The sequence below is a fragment of the Heterodontus francisci genome, chromosome 16 (assembly GCF_036365525.1).
Source record: "Heterodontus francisci isolate sHetFra1 chromosome 16, sHetFra1.hap1, whole genome shotgun sequence".
NCBI lineage: Eukaryota > Metazoa > Chordata > Chondrichthyes > Heterodontiformes > Heterodontidae > Heterodontus > Heterodontus francisci.
This window is the reverse complement of record NC_090386.1, coordinates 59,059,876-59,082,758: the sequence shown is the minus strand read 5'-3', so window position 1 is coordinate 59,082,758 and position 22,883 is coordinate 59,059,876. Positions and strand designations below refer to the sequence as shown.

At 41.9% G+C, this 22,883-nt stretch overlaps 1 protein-coding gene across 4 annotated transcripts in view; it reads left to right on the top strand.

Moving 5' to 3' along the window:
- The first annotated feature begins 618 nt into the window (after positions 1–618).
- Positions 619–22,883, top strand: part of arfrp1 (ADP-ribosylation factor related protein 1) — a 44,105-nt gene continuing 21,840 nt past the window's right edge. For all 4 annotated transcript variants that reach the window (XR_010976554.1, XM_068048229.1, XM_068048230.1 and 1 more), the window contains exons 1-5: positions 619–705; positions 5,075–5,168; positions 9,963–10,050; positions 14,947–15,029; positions 22,488–22,569. Coding sequence is in view for 3 of the 4 variants with exons in the window: in XM_068048229.1 (XP_067904330.1) it covers positions 5,076–5,168; positions 9,963–10,050; positions 14,947–15,029; positions 22,488–22,569 (346 nt within the window). In the remaining variant the exon portion in view is untranslated. The remainder of the gene's footprint in view (positions 706–5,074; positions 5,169–9,962; positions 10,051–14,946; positions 15,030–22,487; positions 22,570–22,883) is intronic.

Genomic DNA, 22,883 nt, shown 5'->3' with positions numbered 1-22,883 from the left:
TTGCCAGCAGTCGCCAGAGCTGGCGGGCTGCCATAAAGGTGGGGCTTAAGTGTGGCGAGTCAAAGAGACTTAGCAGTTGGCAGGAAAAAAGACAGAAGTGCAAGGAGAGAGCCAACTGCGAAACAGCCCCGACAACCAATTTTACCTGCAGCACCTGTGGAAGAGTCTGTCACTCTAGAATTGGCCTTTATAGTCACTCCAGGCACTGCTGCACAAACCACTGACCACCTCCAGGCGCTTACCCATTGTCTCCCGAGACAAGGAGGCCAAAGAGAGAAGAGAATTCCATTTTCAGATCACACAAAAGGCATGGATCTGCTGTGACGTCATGCCACATACAAAATTAATCTGAAAACAGCATAAAAACAAAATGTTGGAAATACTCAGCAGGTAGGCAGCATCTGTGGCAAAAGGGAAAGAAACAGGGTTAAAGTTTCAGGTCGACCGGAATCTGAAAATAGTGGCAGCTTTGCTGTGCGCATGTACATATTCCCGACCAGCGCTGGCGCCAAGGAGCATGGGTATTGTAGTTTTAATACGCAGCCTCCTTTCAGACGGAAGTGTTCAAAGAACTACAACTCCCAGGAGACAAAGGGGTCGCTGTCCATCCGCAATAATCCCGGATGCAGTGTAAAACGGGGTCGTAGTGACAATTTGGTGTGTGACACAGAGGAGAGGACTTTAAATAAATCGAGAGGTGTCAAGGTAGGAGCCTCTTTTGCCAAGTGTTGCTGTCAGTGAAATACTGACTCAAATCTAAAGTAATTGGTTTGGAGCATACACATGAGGCAGTGAGGGTTGTTGAATTATCATTGAAACGTTTATGCCTTACTGTCCCCATTAAACTGCAAGTCTCAGAGAGGATTGACGGACGGGCAAGTTTTATGGGTTAACATTTCTATACACTAGGAATTAAACCCTTGTAAACTGAGCCCTATTTATTTGCTTGGGAACTCAGACTTATGTACCGACAGATGGTAGGTTATTTAGAGCTGTACAGTATAATTTTATGTACGATCAGTCTTTTATGGGTTCCGAAGAAGGGTCGCTGACCCGAAACGTTAACTCTGCTTCTCTTTTCACAGATGCTGCCAGACCTGCTGAGTGGTTCCAGCATTTCTTGTTTTTATTTCAGATTTCCAGCATCCGCAGTATTTTGCTTTTATTTTAGTCTTTTATGGGTGTTGCATGTAGTAGTCAAGATTAAATGGAGTCCTCCGTTCAAGTGGGCAAACAGTCTGGGGTAATGAGAGCAAAATACTGTGGATGTTACAACTCTGAAATCAGAACAGAAAGTGCCAGAAACACTCAACAGATCTGACAGCATCTGTGTAGAGCAGGGGTTGTCCAACATATGGCTCCCCAGGCCAGGATCCTGCTGCCAAAGGTTTCCTCCTGGCCCGTGGATGTATTTAGAGATGAGAAATTGTCCATTGTTCCAGACCGGCTTTTTAAAAAACATCGCTGTTAGTTTCACAGCTGACAGGTGCTGCACGAGAACGGTAACAGCAGTTTCTGAACTTTGGACGATTTGGGGGTTTCCAGCATTTTTTTTTTTAAAAAGGCCAACGGAAAACCCAGAAGATGGGAACCACTGTTCCCGATGTAAGAGCCTGTCAGTTGTGAAAATCAGTGTGTTTTTAAAAAAAATAAAACAGATCAACCACAAAGCTGCTGTGCTGTCGCAGAGAGAGCTAGCGGGGGCAGAGAGAGAAACGGGGTGGGGACACACAGCAGCGAAACAACACATGCCAGGGGGGGAACACGGAGAGAGTCAGAGAGAAACAGACAGAGTGAGTGATCAAGATCACTCCTGACAGATGCGCATTTATCTGGAATACTCTGCATCGCTCCAACAAGTTTGCGGGCAAACATTGACTACTGGTGCAAGCAAAAAATGCCAGGCATCTCACTAAATCAGTGTGCAATATAATCATGAGAAAGCAAATCAATAAATTCATTTTTCTCATTTAAAGCTTCTTCACAAAAATGCACGTTTGTTGTTGTTTTGATCAATAGTAAGATCAATTTTTAATGCCTTTATCTTTCTGAAATTGTCTCACCTGCCCCCCCATGTAAGACAAAAATTGTAATGTGGCCCCCTTTCCCGCCCCCCCACCCCCCATGCAAAAAGGGGACAACCCTGGTGTAGAGAGAAACAGAGTTAACATTTCAGGTCTGTGGCCTTTCATCGGAACAGTCTGGGTGATGTTAGCCAAAAGGGAATGGTGTTACTGAACTAGTAATCTAGAGGTCTTTACAAATGCTGTGGAGACACAAGTTCAAATCCCACCACAGCAGCTAGTGGATTTTGAATGTAATTAATTAATAAAAGTCTGGAATAAAAAAGAAGCTCTCAGTAATGGTGTCATGAAACTACTGGGTTGTTGTAAAAAGGAACTAAATCTACTGTTCTTGCCCGGTCTGACGTATATGTGACTCCAGACCCACTGCAATGTGCTTAAGTGCCCTCTGAAAGGGCCCAGCAAGCCGTTGTGTCAAACCACTACTGTGGGTGTACCTACACCACCTGGTTCAAGAAGGTAGGCATTTAGGGATGGGCAACAAATGACCTTGCCAGCAATGCTCCAATCCCTTGAATGATTTTTTTTTAAAAAGCACCTTATCTCTAAATATGATTTGGGTTAAGGCATGTTGATGTTGCTACATTATGCCTTGAGGCAACCTTTCCTAAAAAAAAGCACAACAATCACAATGTCCTGGGAACAATGTCAATTGCCTGACTATATTTCTAAAGTACTTCATTGGCTGTAAAATGCTCCAAGCAGTTAATTTTTCAGGAAAGGCACTATATAAAGGCAAGTCTGTCTTTTGACAGGATAATTGTGCCGTAGCTTAACTCATAGTTACAGATTCTCCCTTTGTATGCTTTCTTATCACTTACTGTTGTGACTGTCACATATCTCATCAACTGTATTCCCTTTGATTCTCAGACTTTACATGAACTTTATTACATTTACCTAAGCAGAAGTGGCCCTTTTGCTAAGCAACACTTTAGTCCTTGTGCCAACACCTTATCATCCAGCACGTTCTTATTTGGCCTTGGAGGCCTGTGCCCAATGCTACAATTATGCTCAAGTAAACAAATAATTGGCAGTACTACACTTAGAATCCTGTGGTTGCTTTGATTAACCCTTTCCAGTCCAATCCATTACATCAACCAAACGTATTCCAACTGTGACAGACTGATGCAGAAACCTAGAAGTTATAGGGGAATCTAGAGCAGTGTGGGGAGAACAGGAAGGCAGCGGGAAATGAAGTGTTAGAGCTGGGTTGGGTAGAGGATTGATCTTGATGTTAGAGGTAACACCCACAAAATTAGAAAAAAAATCTTTTAATGTCATTAATTTATATATTTCATAGCTCTTATATAAATGTAAAAATATTAACAGGTGGGGGGGGGGGTGTTAGAGAGGTAGGAGGGTGGTATCAGTGGAGGTGGTCTTATTGGGAGCAGACATGGCTGAAGCAAGAAGTGCTTTGCAGTCGGGTGGGGAGAGAGAAGATGATGGGCAATTGTGAGCCATGGCCGCAGTTGACTATGTAATGGGGAAGCAACGAATAGTTGGGAATGCATACGTGAGTGCAGGAGACGACACAACTAGAATTAGACTAACAAAGCCAGTGGTGGGAGGGGTGCACATATCTTTGAAGCAAGGTTTGCTGCAAGTGGTGGGGTAAGAGTGAGTGGCCCAGGTGACTACAGTAAAAGTTTTTTTTAATATAGGATTGTGGGCCAATAAGAATATTTATACTGAAACTTGCACATTGTAAAAGAAAATTCAGGTTAGTTGTCAGAAATTTTGCTTAAATGAATTGACTTAACGAATAGGCTGCAATTCTGATCTTCCAGGTAACAGGTCGCCACTAAAATCTGTTATGTTTTTAGGTGGCACGTTGACACAAAAATGACAATATAGCTAGGATGTTCCATCCCAAACTGATTCCCAAGTACATTAAAACCAAGTGATGTGAACCCCCCCCCACCCATGAGCTTGTGTCTGTTTTATGCTTGTATTGCTACAGTCTAGTAGAAAGCAACAGGCTCAATGGGACCTCTTTTAAACTTTGTTACTCTAGACTTGACTATTCCAACACACTGCTGGCCAGCCTCACTCATTCTACCCTCTGTTAACGTGAAGTCATCCAAAACTCTGCTGCACATCTCCTAACTCATTCCAAGTCCTGTTCACCAATGGCCCTTGCTCGCTGACCTACGTTAGCTCCTGGTTAACCTCCCTGGCCTTGTCCCCTCCTATCTCTGTAATCTCCTCCAGCTCAACAACCTTCTAAGATATCTGCGCTCTTCTAATTTGGGCATCTTGAGTGTCCCTGATTTTAATCACTTCACCATTGGCTGCTGTGTCTTCAGCTGACAAGTACCTAAACACTTTGGAATTCTATCCCTAAACCTCTCTGTTTCTCTACCTCTCTTTTTTCCTTTTAGACACTCTTTTAAAACCTAGCTTTTGATCATTTGCTCTAAAACCTGTTATGTGGCTCGATGTCAAATTTTGCTTTAAAATGCCTTGGGACATGTTATAATGCTAAAGGTACTATATAAATGCCAGCTATTGTTGTAATTTTTTTCTGTGTGGAGCCTCTTTTAAATGTTAACAATTAAAACAGAGTTCATACACTCTCCTAAAATAAAAATTGGCCACCTGAGAAGCAGAATTTTGTATTTTGCATTCAGGCATGTGTGGACAAGGCTTCTTTGAAGTTGACCTCTGTAGCCAGCAATATGACTCTGGTCTGTCAAATGTGCATTGTCCTCCACAGATAGCGTACTTAGATTGGTAGCTATAATGTAATTGCATCCTTGGTTGCAGGTTCCAGGATGCATTGCAATTGCCTTATCCTTAGAGCATTGAACAGTATAAGCAATGCCAGCAGATGTATTTTTCACAAAAAGGATTCGTGCCACTTTATATAATAGCATGGCTGTCAGAGTCCTTGCTTCTCTGCGATATTGTTTTAATGCTGGGGGTATAACTTGTGACATAATTATTTGTAATGAAATTATTTGAATTACATACTTTTTATTTTGCAGGATGTACACGCTACTCTCTGGTCTGTGGAAGTACATGTTCCAGAAGGATGAGTACTGCATTCTGATCCTAGGATTGGACAATGCAGGCAAAACTGTAAGATGGTAGTTATGGTACTTGTCTTGCCTTCACTATAATGGGCTTTGTGATCAGTTAACATAGCTAAATTGTGTGTCCCACTTTTCTTTCTTTTCTTTATCTCTCTTTCTCTCCTCTATGCATGCATACACACTTTCTCTCCTGCACATTCTTCTGCACCCTCACCTCTCATTATAACGCCTCCTGTGTGAAAAAGTTATCATTGAATATCAAGTGGTTTTCGTCCTCTTTCTTTCCTTTCATACCACCCGTGTTCTTGACTTCAAGTTGTGTTAGTTTATTGTACCAATAAAAGTTAACCAGCATTTGCAAGTTAATGAAAAGAGCTCCAAGTCTCTGTATAACTATGTTTATGCAAAGCTCTATTGTCTTTTGTTTAGAGTAATGTGGGAGTTGGTAGGACAACTGGAATCAGATACCATCTAATCCTGATGTTTTTTGCAGTAAAAAATTGTATTCTGTAATATTTCAAATTAATGAATGTAAATGCAGCAATGTGGGAATGCAGTGTTTAAAAATTGAATTAGCTAATTGAAATGAATAAATGATGTTGAATTAAGAGGAGTGAAATGTATATTCTCTCTGGCCATAACAGTATAATAAAGGCTAAAGAATGATCTTATGGATTCATTGTTCATAAACGGCACAATTTGGGAATGACACATCTCATCTTTTTTCTTATTTCTGTGCATCTTTACATCTGTGATATACTGTGACAACTACATCTGCAGGAAGTGTACCCAGTTGCAGCTCCTCACAGACCGCATGGATCGGTTGGAGTGGCAACTGGATGCACTTAGGAGCATGCAGGTGGCAGAGAGTGTCATAGACAGGAGTTTTAGAGAAGTGGTTACACCCAATGTGCAGGCAGATAGATGGGTGACCGCTAGAAGGGGCAGGCAGTCAGTGCAGGATTCCCCTGTGCCTATCCCCCTCTCCAACAAGTATACCGTTTTGGATATTGTTGGGGGGGGTTGGCCTATCAGGGGAAAGCAGCAGCAGCCAGAGCAGTGGCACCATGGCTGGCACTGTTGTTCAGCAGGGAGGGACAAAGCACAGAAGAGCAATAGTTATCAGGGACTCTTATAGTCAGGGGCACAGATAGGCACTTCTGTGGACGTAAAAGAGACTCCAGGATGGTATGTTGCCTCCCTGGTGCCAGGGTCAAGGATGTCTCTGGACGGACAGGGTACATTCTGAAGGGGGAGGGTGAACATCCAGAGTTTGTGGTACACATCGGTACCAATGACATAGGCAGGAAGAGTGACGAGGTCCTGCAGGGGGAGTTTAGGGAGTTAGGTAGAAAGTTAAAAGACAGGACCTCTAGGGTTGTAATCTCGGGATTATTCCCTGTGCCACGTGCCAGTGAGGCTAGAAATAGGAAGATAGTGCAGCTAAACACGTGGCAGAACAGCTGGTGTAGAAGGGAGGGTTTCAGATATCTGGACCATTGGGATCTCTTCAGGGACAGATGGGACCTGTACAAGAAGGACGGGTTGCATCTAAACTGGAGGGGAACAAATATCCTGGCTGCGAGGTTTGCGAGTGTCACTCGGGAGGGTTTAAACTAGTGTGGCAGGGGGGTGGGAACCAGAGCAGGAGGACAGCAAGTGAAATAAATGAGGGGGAACTAGTAAATAAGGCCAGTAAGACTAAGAGGAAGAGCAGGCAGAGAGATGTTGTGGAGCACAGCGGGACTGGTGGTCTGAAGTGCATTTGTTTCAATGCGAGAAGTATAACAGGTAAGGCAGATGAACTTAGAGCTTGGATTAGTACTTGGAACTATGTTGCTATTACAGAGACTTGGTTGAGGGAAGGACAGGATTGGCAGCTAAATGTTCCAGGATTTAGAAGCTTCAGGCGGATAGAGGGGGATGTAAAAGGGGTGGGGGAGTTGCATTACTGTTAAGGAGAATATCACAGCTGCACTGCGGGAGGACACCTCGGAGGGGTCGTGCAGTGAGGCAATATGGGTGGAGCTCAGGAATAGGAAGGGTGCAGTCACGATGTTGGGGGTTTTCTACAGGATTCCCAACAGCCAGCGGAAGGTAGAGGAGCAGATATGTAGACAGATTTTGGAAAGATGTAAAGGTAACAGGATTGTAGTGGTGGGTGATTTTAAATTCCCCAATATTGACTGGGACTCACTTAGTGCTAGGGGCTTAGATGGGGCAGAATTTGTAATGAGCATCCAGGAGGGCTTCTTGAAACAATATGTAGATAGTCCAACTAGGGATGGGGCCATACAGGACCTGGTATTGGGGAATGAGCCCGGCCAGATGATCGAAGTTTCAGTCGGGGAGCATTTCGGGAACAGTGACCATAATTCCATAAGTTTTAAGGTATTTGTGGATAAGGATAAGAGTGGTCCTTGGGTGAAGGTGCTAAATTGGGGGAAGGCTAATTATAACAATATTAGGCAGGAACTGAAGCATTTAGATTGGGGGCGGCTGTTAGAGGGTAAATCAACATCTGATGTGGGAGTCTTTCAAACGTCAGTTGATTAGAATCCAGGACCGGCATGTTCCTGTGAGGAAGAAGGATAAGTTTGGCAAGTTTCGGGAACCTTGGATAACGTGGGATATTGTGAGCCTATTCAAAAAGAAAAAGGAAGCATTCGTAAGGGCTGGAAGGCTAGGAACAGACAAATCCCTTGAGGAATATAAAGACAGTAGGAAGGAACTTGAGCAAGGAGTCAGGAGGGCTAAAAGGGGTCATGAAAAGTCATTGGCAAACAGGATTAAGGATAATCCCAAGGCTTTTTATACATATATAAAGAGCAAGAGGGTAACTATGGAAAGGGTTGGCCTACTCAAGGACAGAGAAGGGAATCTATGTGTGGAGCCAGAGGAAATGGGCGAGGTACTAAATGAGTACTTTGCATCAGTATTCACCAAGGAGAAGGACTTGGTGGATGATGAGCCTAGGGAAGGGAGTGTAGATAGTCTCAGTCATCTCATTATCAAAAAGGAGGAGGTGTTGGGTGTCTTGCAAAGCATTAAGGTAGATAAGTCCCCAGGGCCTGATGGGATCTACCCCAGAATACTAAGGGAGGCAAGGGAAGAAATTACTGGGGCCTTGACAGAAATCTTTGCATCCTTATTGGCTACAGTTGAGGTCCCAGAGGACTGGAGAATAGCCAATGTTGTTCCTTTGTTTAAGAAGGGTAGCAAGGATAATCCAGGAAATTATAGGCCGGTGAGCCTTACGTCAGTGGTAGGGACATTATTAGAGAGGATTCTTCAGGACAGGATTTACTCCCATTTGGAATCAAACAAACTTATTAGCGAGAGGCAGCATGGTTTTGTGAAGGGGAGGTCGTGTCTTACTAATTTGATTGAGTTTTTTGAGGAAGTGACAAGGATGATTGATGAAGGAAGGGCAGTGGATGTTATCGATATGGACTTCAGTAAAGCCTTTGACAAGGTCCCTCATGGCAGACTCGTACAAAAGGTGAAGTTACACGGGATCAGAGGTGAGCTGGCAAGATGGATACAGAACTGGCTCAGTCATAGAAGACAGAGGGTAGCAGTGGAAGGGTGCTTTTCTGAATGGAGGGATGTGACCAGTGGTGTTCCGCAGGGATCAGTGCTGGGACCTTTGCTGTTTGTAGTATATATAAATGATTTTGAGGAAAATGTAGCTTGTCTGATTAGTAAGTTTGCGGACGACACAAAGGTTGGTGGAGTTGCGGATAGTGATGAGGATTGTCAGAGGATACAGCAGGATATAGATCGGTTGGAGACTTGGGCGGAGAAATGGCAGATGGAGTTTAATCCAGACAAATGTGAGGTAATGCATTTTGGAAGACCTAATACAGGTGGGAAGTATACAGTAAATGGCAGAACCCTTAGGAGTATTGACAGGCAGAGAGATCTGGGCGTACAGGTCCACAGGTCACTGAAAGTGGCAACGTAGGTGGATAAGGTAGTCAAGAAGGCATACGGCATGCTTGCCTTCATCGGTCAGGGCATAAAGTATAAAAATTGGCAAGTCATGCTGCAGCTGTCCAGAACTTTAGTCAGGCCACACTTAGAATATTGCATGCAATTCTGGTTGCCACACTACCAGAGGGACGTGGAGGCTTTGGAGAGGGTACAGAAGAGGTTTACCAGGATCTTGCCTGGTCTGGAGGGCATTAGCTATGAGGAGAGGTTGGATAAACTCGGATTGTTTTCACTGGAACGACGGAGGTGGAGGGGTGACATGATAGAGGTTTGCAAAGTTATGAGCGGCATGGACAGAGTGGCTAGTCAGAAGCTTTTTCCCTGGGTGGAAGAGTCAGTTACTAGGGGACATAGGTTTAAGGTGAGAGGGGCAAAATTTAGAGAGGATGTACGAGGCAAGTTCTTTACACAGAAGGTGGTGAGTGCCTGGAATTTGTTGCCGGGGGAGATGGTGGAAGCAGGTACGATAATGACGTTTAAGAGGCATCTTGACAAATACATGAATAGGATGGGAATAGAGGGATACGGTCCCTGGAAGTGCAGAAGGTTTTAGTTTAGGCAGGCATCAAGATCGGCGCAGGCTTGGAGGGCCGAATGGCCTGTTCCTGTGCTGTACTGTTCTTTGTTCTTTATCTGTACTAATAAAATTAGAACCAAAAGAGAAAATATGTATAAAAATATTCTGTCGACTACTGGTGTGTGTACAGTTGTCAAATGCATCAACTATTCATACAGTTTAGTTATGAAAAGAGTGGTGAGGAAAAAGCAAGTGTTTTTGTGCTGTGGTCTATGAGTTTCCTTGTGATGTAACTTTGTTCTTTTTTTGCTTGACCAACATGTGCAGACCTTCTTGGAGCAGACAAAAACCAAGTTCAGCAAAAACTACAAAGGAATGAATTTATCAAAGATCACGACTACAGTTGGCTTAAACAGTAAGTTTGTAGGCTAATTGTGTGTGTAATCTTTTCAGAACGTATCTACATGTCTGTATTGAAGCATTGTAGCTATGTATTAGAGCTTTGCAGCATGTAGTATAGAATTTTGGCTGGGCAAAGGTCAAAAATCTATTGAACAAATATAGCTTTTTTTTTTCCCCAAAAGAAAATCATATTTTGCAGGAATGAAATAAGAATGTTCGAGAAAGCTAATCATAAGATGATGACAAATCCAGATTATGAAAGTTAAGCCTTCAACTATTAGCAATGCTCAGTTAGGTATGAATATCTATACATCAAGATAGCTTTCGGATCAATCTGGAGCTCACTTCACTCTTAAAAGAATAAATATTCCGAGAACGGCGTACATATGGAAAGCTGTAAGAGACTGAAGGGAAAAACCTGGAAGAAAAAGTGGAGAGTGTAGTCCTATCATCACAAAGAAAAAGTGAGACAACTGCTATCAAATCCCATATACTGCTGCAGGAGGGAAGGGTAGGATAAAACCACACAGCAAATGACGAAATATGAGGAGTGGGAAGTTTGCACAAGGGAATAAAAATGGTGGTGGGGGGCATCATACAAGAGCCCAAGACATAGGAGCAGAAGTAGATCATTTGGACCATTGAGCCTGCTCTGCCATTCAATACGATCATGGCTGATCTTGGGTTTCAATTCCACTTTCCTTCTCGCTCCCCATATCCCTTGATTCCCTGTGAGACCAACAATCTATCCCAGCCTTAAATGTATTCAGTGATGGAGCCTCACTAACCCTCTGGGGTAGAGAATTCCAAAGATTCACAACCCTTTGAGTGAAATAATTTCTCCTCATCTCAGTCCTGAATGATTGACCCCTTATCCTGAGATTGTGTCACCGTGTTCTAGATTCCCTGATCAGTGGGGACAATCTCTCAGCTTCTACCCTATCAAGCCCTTTCAGAATCTTGTATGTCTCAATTAGATCGCCTCTTATTCTTCTAAACTTCAGAGAATATAGGCCCAATTTACTCAGCCTCTCATCATAGGCCAACCACTTTCATCCCAGGGACCAGTTTAGGCTGCACTGCCTCCAATGCAAGTATATATTTTCTTAAATGTGGAGACCAAAACTGTACACAGTATGCCGGGTGCAGTCTCACCAAAGCCCTGTACAATTTTAGTAGGACTTCTTTATTCCTGTACTCCAATCCCCTTGCAATAAAGGCCAACATGCCATTTGCCTTCCTAATAGCCTGCTGCAGCTGTATGTTAACATTGTGTGTTCCTTGTAGAAGTAGCCCCAAGTCTCTCTCAACATCGACGCTTACCAGTTTCACACATTTAAAAAAATATTCAGCTTTTCTATTTTTATGACCAAAGTGAACAACTGCACACTTCCCTACATTGTACTCCATTTGCCATCTTGCTGCCCACTCACTTAACCTGTCTATGTCTCTTTGCAGCCTCTCTATATCCTCCCTGCAGCTCATCTTTCCACCGAGCTTTGTATCATCAGAAAACTTAGATACATTACTCTCTGTCTCTTCATCCGATTCATTAATATAGAGTGTTAAATAGCTGAGGCCCCAGCACTGATCCTTGCTGCACTCCACTATTCACTGTCTGCCAACTTGAAAATGCCCATTTATGCCCACTCTCTGCTTCCTGCTTGTTAACCAATCCTCTGTCGAGTCTAATAGATTACCCCCAACACCATGAGCCCTTATCTTACCTATTAATCTTTTATGTGGCACCTTATTGAATGCCTTTTGAAAATCCAGGTATACTACATCTACTGGTTGCCCTTTATCTACCCTACTAGTTACATCCTCAAAAAACCCTAATAAATTTGTCAAACAGGACCTCCCTTTAGTAAAATTCTGAATTGTTCTAATCATACTATGCTTTTCCAAGGGCAATGTTAAGACTTCTTTCATAATAGTTTCCAGCATCTTCCCAACAACTGATGTTAGGCTAACTGGCCTAAGTTCCCTATTTTCTTTCTACCTCCTTTCTTGAAAAGCGGAGTAACGTTTGCCAACTTCCAATCTGACCATTCCTGAATCTAAGGAATTCTGGAAAATCATAGCCAGTGCATCCACTATCTCTGCAGCTATGTCTTTTAGAACCCGAGGATGTAGACCATCTGGTTCCAGGGACTTGTCAGATTTTAGTCCCTCACGTTTCTACAATACTTTTTCTCGACTGATATCAATATTCTTAATTTCCTCAACGTCTACTTTAGCTACTCTCTTCCTTTTTATGTACTTATAACAAGTCTTACAATCTGTTTTTATGTTGCTGGCTAGTGTACTCTCCATTTTTTCCCTTTTTATCAACTTTTTGGTGGCCCTTTGCTGGTTTCTAAAATACTCCCAATCCTCTGAATTGCTATAATGTTGCAAAATTTGTAAGCCTCTTCTTTTAGTCTAATACTCTCCTTAACTTCCTGAGACCCCTCCTTCTTTGCCATTCTATTGTCCGAAATATTGAGTACCCTAAAATATTTATTTCCGAACCTTGATCTCCTTATAACCATGTCTCAGTAATAGCAATTAGATCTAGACCATTTACCTCTATTCGTGCCACTAGTTCATCTATCTTATTACAGATGCTTTGTGCATTCAGATAAAGGAACTTTAATTTCATTTTTTTCTACCTCTATTCCTTGCAATGACCTTATTTTCCAATGTACAATTTTTGTTAAACTCTCTGTCCCTTCCTGTCCCATTTTGTTGGGAGTCACCCACATCACTATCCTACTCTGATGCTCTGACCTCTCTCTTCGTATTTCTAAATTTCCCTTTACCCTCCCCTCTGTTAATTTAAAGCCCTGTCAACAGCCCTAGTTATGTGATTGGCCAGGACACAGGTTCCAGCCTGGCTCAAGTGAAACCCATCCCAACGGAATAGTTCCCTCTTCCCTGAGTACTGATGCCAGTCCCCCAAGAATCAAAACCTCTTCTTCCCACACCACTCTTTGAGCCACACGTTTAGTTCTCTAATCTGCTTGACCCTGTACCAATTTGCACGTGGCTCAGGTAACAATCTGGAGGTGATTACCTTTGATGTTCTGCATTTTAGTTTGAACCCTAACTCCTCAAATTCTCTAAGCAGAACATAATTTCTGGTTCTATCTATGTTATTGGTTCCCACATGGACCACGACAACTGGATCCTCCCCCTCCCACTCCAGGTTTCTCTCCAGCCATGAGGAGATGTCCTTAACCCTGGCACCAGGCAGGCAACACAGCCGTCAGAGCTCCTAGTCATGGCTACAGAGAACAGTATCTAACCCCTTGACTATACTGTCTCCTATCACTACCACATTCCTCTTCATTCCCCCCACTGGAATGGCATCTTTCACCATGGTGCCACGGTCAGTCTACTCATCCACCTTGCAGTCCTTCTCTTCATCTACGCAGGTAGCAAGGACGTCGTACCTGTTGGACAAGGTCGGGGCTGAGGCTCCTCCATCACTACATGCTGATTTCTCCTACCTGCCTCACTTGCAGTCACACCCTCCTGTCCCAGATCATTGGCCATCTCTAATGTTCTCTCTACTCTAAGGGGTGTGACTGCCTCCTGGAACAAAGTGTCCAGGTACCTCTCCCCACTCCCTGATGCTCCGCAATGTCTGCAACTCAGTCTCCAGCTCAGCAATTCTGAGCTGAAGTCGTGCAAGCTGCAGACATGGTTGTCCGGGATTGCAGTGCATTCCACAGATTCCCACATGCTGCAGTTGCAGCACACCACTGGCCCTGCCATCTCTGTACAATCTTTTTTTAGTCAATTATTTAATAATTTCAGCTGAAATAATGGAAAGTTGCACTCACCTACCAGGATGGTAGGGGTGGCGTGGGGTGGAATTTCCATCCCTTACTAGGGAATAACTGAAGGGCAATCAAATCTACATCAAACCAAGATATTGCTGCCACCCCTCCTCCACTTCTGTTCCGAGACATTATAAAGGAAAGGGAACCATGTCCTGAAGTTGGGGTGGAAACTGTAAGTGCTTCTTGTCATGTAGGCTATCTTCCATAATCTCTCAAACCAGGTGGAATGTGAACATATACACTCTGAAAGGCTGGACTGCCATCAATGGTATGAAGAATGGTGGGGTTGTGTACAGGATCTTTAAGGTCTCCTCACGCATGTAATCACAGAAGTTCTGAGAATTGCTAGCATTTGCCTCCAATTTCTCATCAGAAATATTTTCAAAATTATTAATGCAAGATTAGTCCATCAGATTCATAAAAGCAAATGTCATAAAGTTGAATAAGTTTCTGTAAAAGAAGAACAGAACCAATAACTTCCTGGAAATCCTTGGAAGGTTCTGGAGTGAAATTGCACACTTGGAGATAAAAGAAAGCACTAGCTTTGAGGGAATACTGTTGGCAAAATTTGTTGCTTTTTTTGAAAGTTGCTGGCTTACAGTTCGAAATCTTCAGAATTTAATTGCTACTAAAACTGAAGTGAAACCATTAACAGAGTGAGGTTTAAATACTCAGGTGTATGTCTTATTTATCAAACATTACTCTGAACAAAAGGTACAGATAATTTACTCCATTTTTTTTCCTGTGATTTTTATGAGGTTATATTTTATGCTGCTATATTTTAAGCTTACACTTCCTGAAGTCGTCTTGCCCAATTGTGGCTAATTTGTGAAAGTCCTTTGTGCATATTTGTAAGTTGACTGATTGACAAATTGACAAAAGGTGATCTGGTATGATGATGCTTGATGGTTGGCAACTATTGTGCCATTTGTAACGTGTTGTCCTTCCTGCTAATAATTACTTCAGTTTAGAAATCTATGTATAGTAAGTGTAGTAGCCACAGTAGTGTTCATTTTAGTGCTCACTGGTTCACATTCGCTCACTGAACAGTCAAAATTTAATTTTGTTCCTTTTTGAAGTTGGTACCATTGATGTTGGATCAACACGTCTAATGTTCTGGGATCTTGGAGGACAGGAAGAACTCCAGTCATTATGGGACAAGGTATCGTTAGTTAAAACTTTGCCAATAAATGTTCTGCTGGAATCAAGAAATCGATAAACTGATTAGAAAGCAGCCAGTGTTCAAATTGCTGTATTACAGTATATTTTATAAGGGAAATAGTCACTTTCATCAGCCATCCAATACTCCACTTGAGTGACCATTCTTTGTAGGAGCCTAGATGTTGAGTGTTGGGAGATTCCATTAGTGGAATCTTAACAAACTTGATCCTGTTCTCATCCAACACTCAATGCAGACATGTTCTAGCAGGGAACACTGGAATCCTCAGGAGCAGGAACTGTGTTGAATTCTTTTCATTCACTAGCCTGAAACCAATTATAATGTCCTTACAGTTGCCCTCACTGACATCTGCTAATTCAAGACTGAATGTTCTATACAGTTCAGTGCTGTACCATATGATGCATTTACCTACGAAGCCATTGAGGAGGAAAGCATTGGTGGAAAAATCTAACACTGTGATTCTACCATCAATAATGTGTCAGTTTAAAAAGAATTGTTACTTCCACACTAGAACCACCATTTCAAATTTGAATGGTTGTCACTCCTGTAATCTGTTATAAGAAGGATATTTTCTTTTTTGAAAAAAGCACACCAAGCACCCGAGTTGAAAAAGGGAGAAGCTTGCATTTAATCTTGGTTAGACCACATTTGGAGTACTGTGCACAGTTCTGGTCTCCATACTATAAATTGTATATAAAGGTACTGGAGAAGATGCAAAAAGGATTTGCAAGGATGATACCAGAACTAAGAGGATATTCTCATCAGGAAAGATAAAGCAGGCAAGGGCTCTTTTCTCCCAAAGAAAAGAGGGGCTAGGGTTGACCTGATTAAGGTGTTTAAAATAATGAAAACGTTTGATAGGGTAAACATAGAGACATTTTTATTTGTGAAGCTTTCCAAAGCTAGAAGCCATAAATATGATAGTTACTAATAAATGCAAAAGGGAATTCAGGAGAAACTTCTTTACTCAGTCTGGTTATAATGCGGAATTTGCATGAAATAGTTGAGGGGAATACCATATATGCCTTTAAGGGGAAGCTAGGTAAGCACATGAGGGAGAAAGGAATAAAAAGATACTCTGGTAAGGTTAGATGAGGAGGAGTGGGAGGAGGCTTGTGTGGAGCACAAATGCTAGCATTGATCAGTTGAGTCAAATGACCTGTAGACTTGCTGGCAATGTAATTCACTCTAAAAACAATGCATACCATTTTGACTTACGACAAGACCTTTTTTAGGCCTCATTAAGAATATTGTGTTAATTTCTTGCCACCTCGCATGCGTGATATTGAGGCTTTGGAAAGGACTCAGAGCAGGGCAATAAGATTAATTCCCAGTTTAAGCATCTTGATTACCTGGATAGGCTCAACAAGCTGGGTATCTATACTTCAGTAAAGTATAAACTGTGGTGTGATTTGATCAAGGTTTATAAGATGTGAAGGGACTAGATTATGTTTGTGTAGACCAATTATTTCTACTGAATACATAGTAACACTGACCCCTAGTCCTCCCAAGTTATGTAAGGGCAGAACTAGGTTAGATGTTAGGTTCTACTTTTCCCACAGAATAGTTCATTATTGAGCCCATCGTTCCAGCTGATCTGGAGGGGCTAGATGGGCCAGAGGGGCGCTGCAACAATTGTAAACCAAAAAGTCAAAAGGTGCATATTTGGTGTGAGGAGAGCAGCTTGGTAGCACAGTGAATTATAACTGTCCTAAAAAGAACCTGGGTGCAAATCAAACCCTAACAGTGGGGAGAAAGCAGGGGAGGAGGAATGAATGAATGAAAATCTTTATGCAGACTAATGTAAGGGTCTTTAATGGAAACAGTATTGTCCTTGCTGATGGTTTCAGGTATACATTTTTACATGTTCAAAGTGAAAAAGAATATAATAATGCTCATTACAGCTGTTGCATTGATAGAGGAGTACAATGGCCTAATGTTTCCAGTACTGAACTAGTAATGCAGAGAGTGTAAGTTTTGATTGTGAAATTGTTTGATAAATCAGGAAAATGACCATGGGAGCTGTTTAATTGTCAGAGCTGATAAAACAATGTCCATGGAAATACTACTACACTTAGTACCGCTATTACAAAATCACCCACTCACTGTGATCAACATCATTACCACAAATTGACCTGTTTGAAGTTGCCATCCTGAAGATTACAGTCCTGTGCTTCAAACAATCAAAGGCTTGGATCTGCAGCCTTCTGTTGGAATTCCTTGGCCTCATTTTGTCCATAACAGCTAAATGTGTTCATTCTTTATCCAACATTAACACTTCTGAATCAGGACTGGTACAGTCGGTGGATTGAACCATCAGACACCCCTGTCAGCAGGGTGAGAAACATTAGACTGGGGCCCACAGAGGCAGCAGATCACCAATCCATCAACTAACGTCCATACCAACACTTTTTTTTAAAGAAAAACGGCTTGGGGAGTGGGGAAGCGAAATGGTGCTCGGGGGCACACTGTAGTCAAGATCAAGCATAAAAATGACAGACCAAAAAAAAGTGAAAAGCATGACAATTTACCTACCTGGCTTCTTATATTAAAAATGGTGAGTGGACTCATAATTCAAAAGGTATCGCACTGGTAGGCGACTCAGTAAATGTAACGTTGCAGGATCAATTGAAAACTCTGGGGTGCCACCTAAGGTTGTTTAACAGCCCAAACACCACCATTGTAGCATATTGAGAGTTAACACACTAAACTTGGTTGGGTTTGCATGCAGTTGTAGGTTTTGAACACCAAGAGTCACTGTGACTGTACTATGGCACAGGAAATCAATGAGTAATATGTTACGTTCAGTAGATGGGTGCATTTTCATAGTACTCTGGGCCCTTTGTTAAAGGTATCACCCAAGGTGACACACAATAACTGCTCTTTTATAATGAGAATATATCACGCTGTGTGCAATCTGACCAGAAGCTAAGTTGAATTTTGAAAGAAATCCAAGCCTCTTTGAGCAAAACCGATGAGAAGAGGGGGCAGGAGAGAGGAAAGGAGAAACACGGGCGAATGGACCTCCGACTTCTCATCACTTGCTCTTGTGCGCATGAAGTAGGAGGGAATATATGGAAGGTTAAGGGTGAGTTAGTGATAGTGGAACAAAAGGGAGGGAGGATACAGAAATTAACTGGATCGTTCAAAAGGGAAGATGTAATGGTGGTTAAAAAGGGGGAGAAGGTAGAAGGAAGGAGAATGTGAATGGATAGGGAGTGCAATAAGAGTAATGGAGTGGGGAGAAGCACAAGAGATTCAGGGAATGGGAATGGAACTGGTGAGAATCACATTTTCGCATTAACTCCAGCTTGAATGTAGTCTGCAGCTGTTGGTGACTCCTTTCTGCACCATGCCACCCACCACCTCCAACCAGAAAGGTCAGAAAAAAAGAAACTGGGAGAGAAGCAGAAGAGGGGAAACAAAACAACATTAAGGACTGCAGGGGCATTTAAGAGAGACCATATTCTGACTTTTCTGTGTGCAATGTAGTGGGAGATTGACTAAAATTTGGCACATGGAGCATACATTTCATTGGAAACATGTAGTACTGCAGGTACTAATTCTTCCTATAGTTGGTAATTGATTGGTATTTTCAATATTAAAAAGTGCTCAAAATTATTGCTGCTTTATGGTTCAAGTTTTGCCTTGAGACTGCAATCTGATCAGGGGTTTCTCTCAAATCATCAAAATGCTTTCTGAAATATTTTCAGGTACCATTAGCTTCACAGCCTTCAGATATCTGCCAATTCTGGCTTCTTGAGCATCCCTGATTTTTAATTACTCCACTGTTGGGGGGCTGTACCTTCAGTTGCCTGGCCTCTTAAGATATGGAATTCCCTCCCTAAACCTCTCCAATTTCCCTTCTTTTAAGACACTCCATAAACCCACCTCTTTGACTAAGCTTTCTATCATCTGCCCTAATATCTCCCTATGTGGCTCAGTATCAAATTCTGCTTTATACCATTCCTGTGAAGCACCTTGTTACAGTTCATCTGAAGTCCTGGTAACAAAAGGGACAGAATTTCAGCACATTAGCCTGATAGAGAAACAAAATTGCTATCTCTTCCTGACAATACTATCTGCAAACCCATTGCTAAGGTAGATATAAATACGAGATGAGTAGTCTCTTTAATGTTCCGTGACTGTGGAGAAAGCAATTGTTTTTTTAAAAAAAATTGTTAACCGTATTTCCAAGTTCAAATCTCATGTCTCCTTTGAGTTAGCTGATCAGCCATGATCTCCTAAATGGTGGTGGAACAGGCTGAAGGGACTAAATGACCTACTCCTGTTCCTATATGCACCCACCTGTACTTAAGCCAAGAGAATTACATAGAACATGTAGCACAGAAACAGACTATTTTGGCTAGCAGGTCCATGTCAATGTTTATGCACCATATGAGCCTTTTTCCACCCTATGTCATCTAGCCCTGCCAGCATATCACAATATCCTCCTATAGCTTTCTCCCTCGTGTTTGTCTAGCTTCCCTTTAAATGCATCTATGCTATTTTATACAGCTACTACTTGTGGTAGCGAGTTCCACGTTCTCACCATTCTCTGGATAGATTTCTGATTTAATTCTCTATTGCATTTTTAATGGCTTTCTTACATTTATGACCCCTAACTTTGGACTGTCAAAAGTGGAATCATCTTATCTGCCTTATCAATCTTTTCATAATGTTAAAGACCACTATCCAGTTACTCCTTAGCCTTCTTTTTTTCTAGAGAAAAGAGCCCCAAGCCTTTTCAATCTTTGCTGATAAGTATATCCTCTTAGTTCTGGTACCATCCTGCAAATCCTTTTTGTACCTTCTCTAGTGCCTTTATATACAATTATCGTTTGCAGACCAGAACTCTGCACAGTACTGTGTGCTTTAACCAGGGTTCGATATAAGTTTAACATAACCTTTTTGATTTTCAATTCAATCTCTCTAGAAATGAACCTCATTGCTTGGTTTGCTCTTTTAATGGCCTTCTAATTTGTGTCACTGCTCTTGGTGATTTGTGCAGATGTACCTCTAGATTCCTTTGCTCCTCTATCCCATTTAGGCTCTTATTTTCCAAGGATTATGTGGCCTCCTCCTTCCTGTGTAGGTTGATGAGTACTCAAACCTATTTAATGATACTGCTATCATTTAACTGATTTAACCATGCGCAATTTATCACGATTAATGTAAATAAGCCTCTGATTGTATGTTCAGCCATGTCCATACTATCCATCAGTTCATGGGCTTGCAGCATTATCCAGAGTCAAATGGGAAGAATTTCAACCTACTATGATAGGTCTACTGCTCTAGATCCCATAAGTGAACTAGGTTTTTTGGTCCATCATGCAGCCTGCCTGTCTTGGTTGGATTGCCAAATCTGGCCTAAAGGATTTATTCTGTTCCAATCTCCCATTGACAACACTGTCATCTTGGATTAAACTCAGCAGCAAGTAGATACATTAATATAGCGCCCTACACTACAGACGAATATCTCGGGGCTTTACAGAAAGGAGAAAATAAATTGGAACTGAACAGGATGGAAAGATAGAACAGAGTTGAGTGCAGGACTGAAAAGTTGATTTTAAAGGAAAAGTCTTTAGGCTTTCAAATGCACAAGGGAGGAGTAGGTAAAACAGAGGGAATTTCAAAAGGCAAGGGCAACGTGGCTAAAACAACAGTCCTGGAGTAAGTAAAATGGAGAGCAAGGAATAGATCAGTGTCAAAGTAGTAAAGGAATGGGGACATAAGGCGGAATGATGTCACTATGGTAAGGTATGTTGAGGTCATGAAGGCATTGACGATAAGGTGAAGATTTCAAGGCTAATTCATAGAGCAGTGGGGAATTAGTGGAGCCTGATGATGATGGGATGTGTGGGGTTAAGGAGGGTGAAAGCAGGTAGTTCAGAGAGAATTTTGGAATTTTTTTAGTCACTGGATGTAAGTAATGTTGACATGGTGATAAAGTTATAGATTACGCTCTCAGTAGTTGTGGGGAAGCTGGGAAGATTAGGTGGGGAGGTAAACAATGTTGTGAAGTTGGGAGAAGGCAGTCTTAATGACCAAACAGATATGGAAAAGGAGGCCTGACTTGGGATCAAGTGATGCACACTGTTTTCATACTTCTAAACTTGAGTGGCAATCAGGGAGATTGATGGAAGTTCAAGGAAGAGGTAGTTAGTTGCTGATGGAAGCCTATTTATGTCAGATCTGGCTCTTGCCGCAATTAAACTTATCTATTCCTTTTACTGACGACTGATGGAATCCTCTGAGATTTTTGATCCTGTTCCTTACCTGAAAACTCCCAGCATCTCCAAGATAGGCAGTGCCATTCTCTGCAATGCCATCTGCCTCATTGGGGGTAGTAAAATGGTCATGTGATGCAGCCTGCATTCCTATCCCAATTTGGTGCCTCCAACTCGACCTGGAGATCCTGACGCCATCAGATTACCCATCCCTACCACCTAGTAGCCCTAACCTAGCCTCCAGTCCAAAGATCCTCCTTCCTCAAGTGCTAAAATTTATATTCTTGTCCCTTACTAGGAATCAGCTTCAAATTCTGCAGTGGTCTTAAAATGCCTAGTGTTTGGTGATTGCAGCATAAGACTTGATGCACAAACCATTCCTGGTCAGGGATTGGGGGCATTTGTGGAAAGGTTTTCTGCAGCACTGAAGAAATAATTATTTAAAATACTCTGGGTATATTTTAATTATACTGGATCCCGGAATTGCTGGGGAATTCCTCTTAAGGACTTTCTCTACCACCAAGCTGCGCCATTTGTTCTCAAGGACAATGGGGAATATTTCTTAAAAGACTGGAACCTGCGGAAGTCTTTATTATTTAAAGAAGAGAGTGCTGATTGGTTGGCAAGTGAACTCTGAATGGTAGAGGCGTTACCATGGAGAATGTGGCAACGCTTCTATCAATCGTTCACTTGCCAACCAATCAGCACTCTCTTCTCCTGCAGTATTCTTTTGGGCCTCCTTATCTCGAGAGACAATGGATACGCGCCTGGAGGTGGTCAGTGGTTTGTGAAGCAGCGCCTGGAGTGGCTATAAAGGCCAATTCTGGAGTGACAGGCTCTTCCACAGGTGCTGCAGAGAAATTTGTTTGTTGGGGCTGTTGCACAGTTGGCTCTCCCCTTGCGCCTCTGTCTTTTTTCCTGCAGTATAAGTTGTTGTTTTCCCCTACATTGATTATTCTTGCGTATTGTCCAGATGAGTGCAAGACAAAAAGCTTTGACAACATGTCTCTATTTTCAGCAATTCTCAAGAAATTGATTTATGCAAATGTTACAAAGCTGTGGCCTTGGTAATATATTGTACATTGCATAGCATATAATAACACATCCTTTGCGTAATGCCAAAGGAGATTTATTACAGTGGCTACACAACCAATTATGTATTCTGTCACTAAACTCTACAGATTATGAACTTCTCTCTTTTCTATTGTAGTATTATGCAGAATCCCATGGTGTAATATATGTAATTGATTCAACTGATGAAGAGAGATTGTCTGAATCAAAAATAGCCTTTGGTATGTATAATGCAAAGCAATGAAAAGTATTGTTTAATATTGCTGATCTGCAAGCAAGTCAAAATAAAGTAATTTTAAAACCTTCTATATGAATTGGGAATAAAATATAGTGTACATGTTAAAGACATTCTGTAGATGTTGAGAATTTTTTTTATTTATTTCCAAAATATACTTTATTCATAAAAATCTGTAAAATTTACATTACCAGTTTCAAACAGCACCGAGTCAAAAAATACAAACAGTGCAAAGGAGGTCCGTTTGCTTCATTACAATCATGAGTTGCCTCACAACCCTTCCATTTCACATTTGTCATG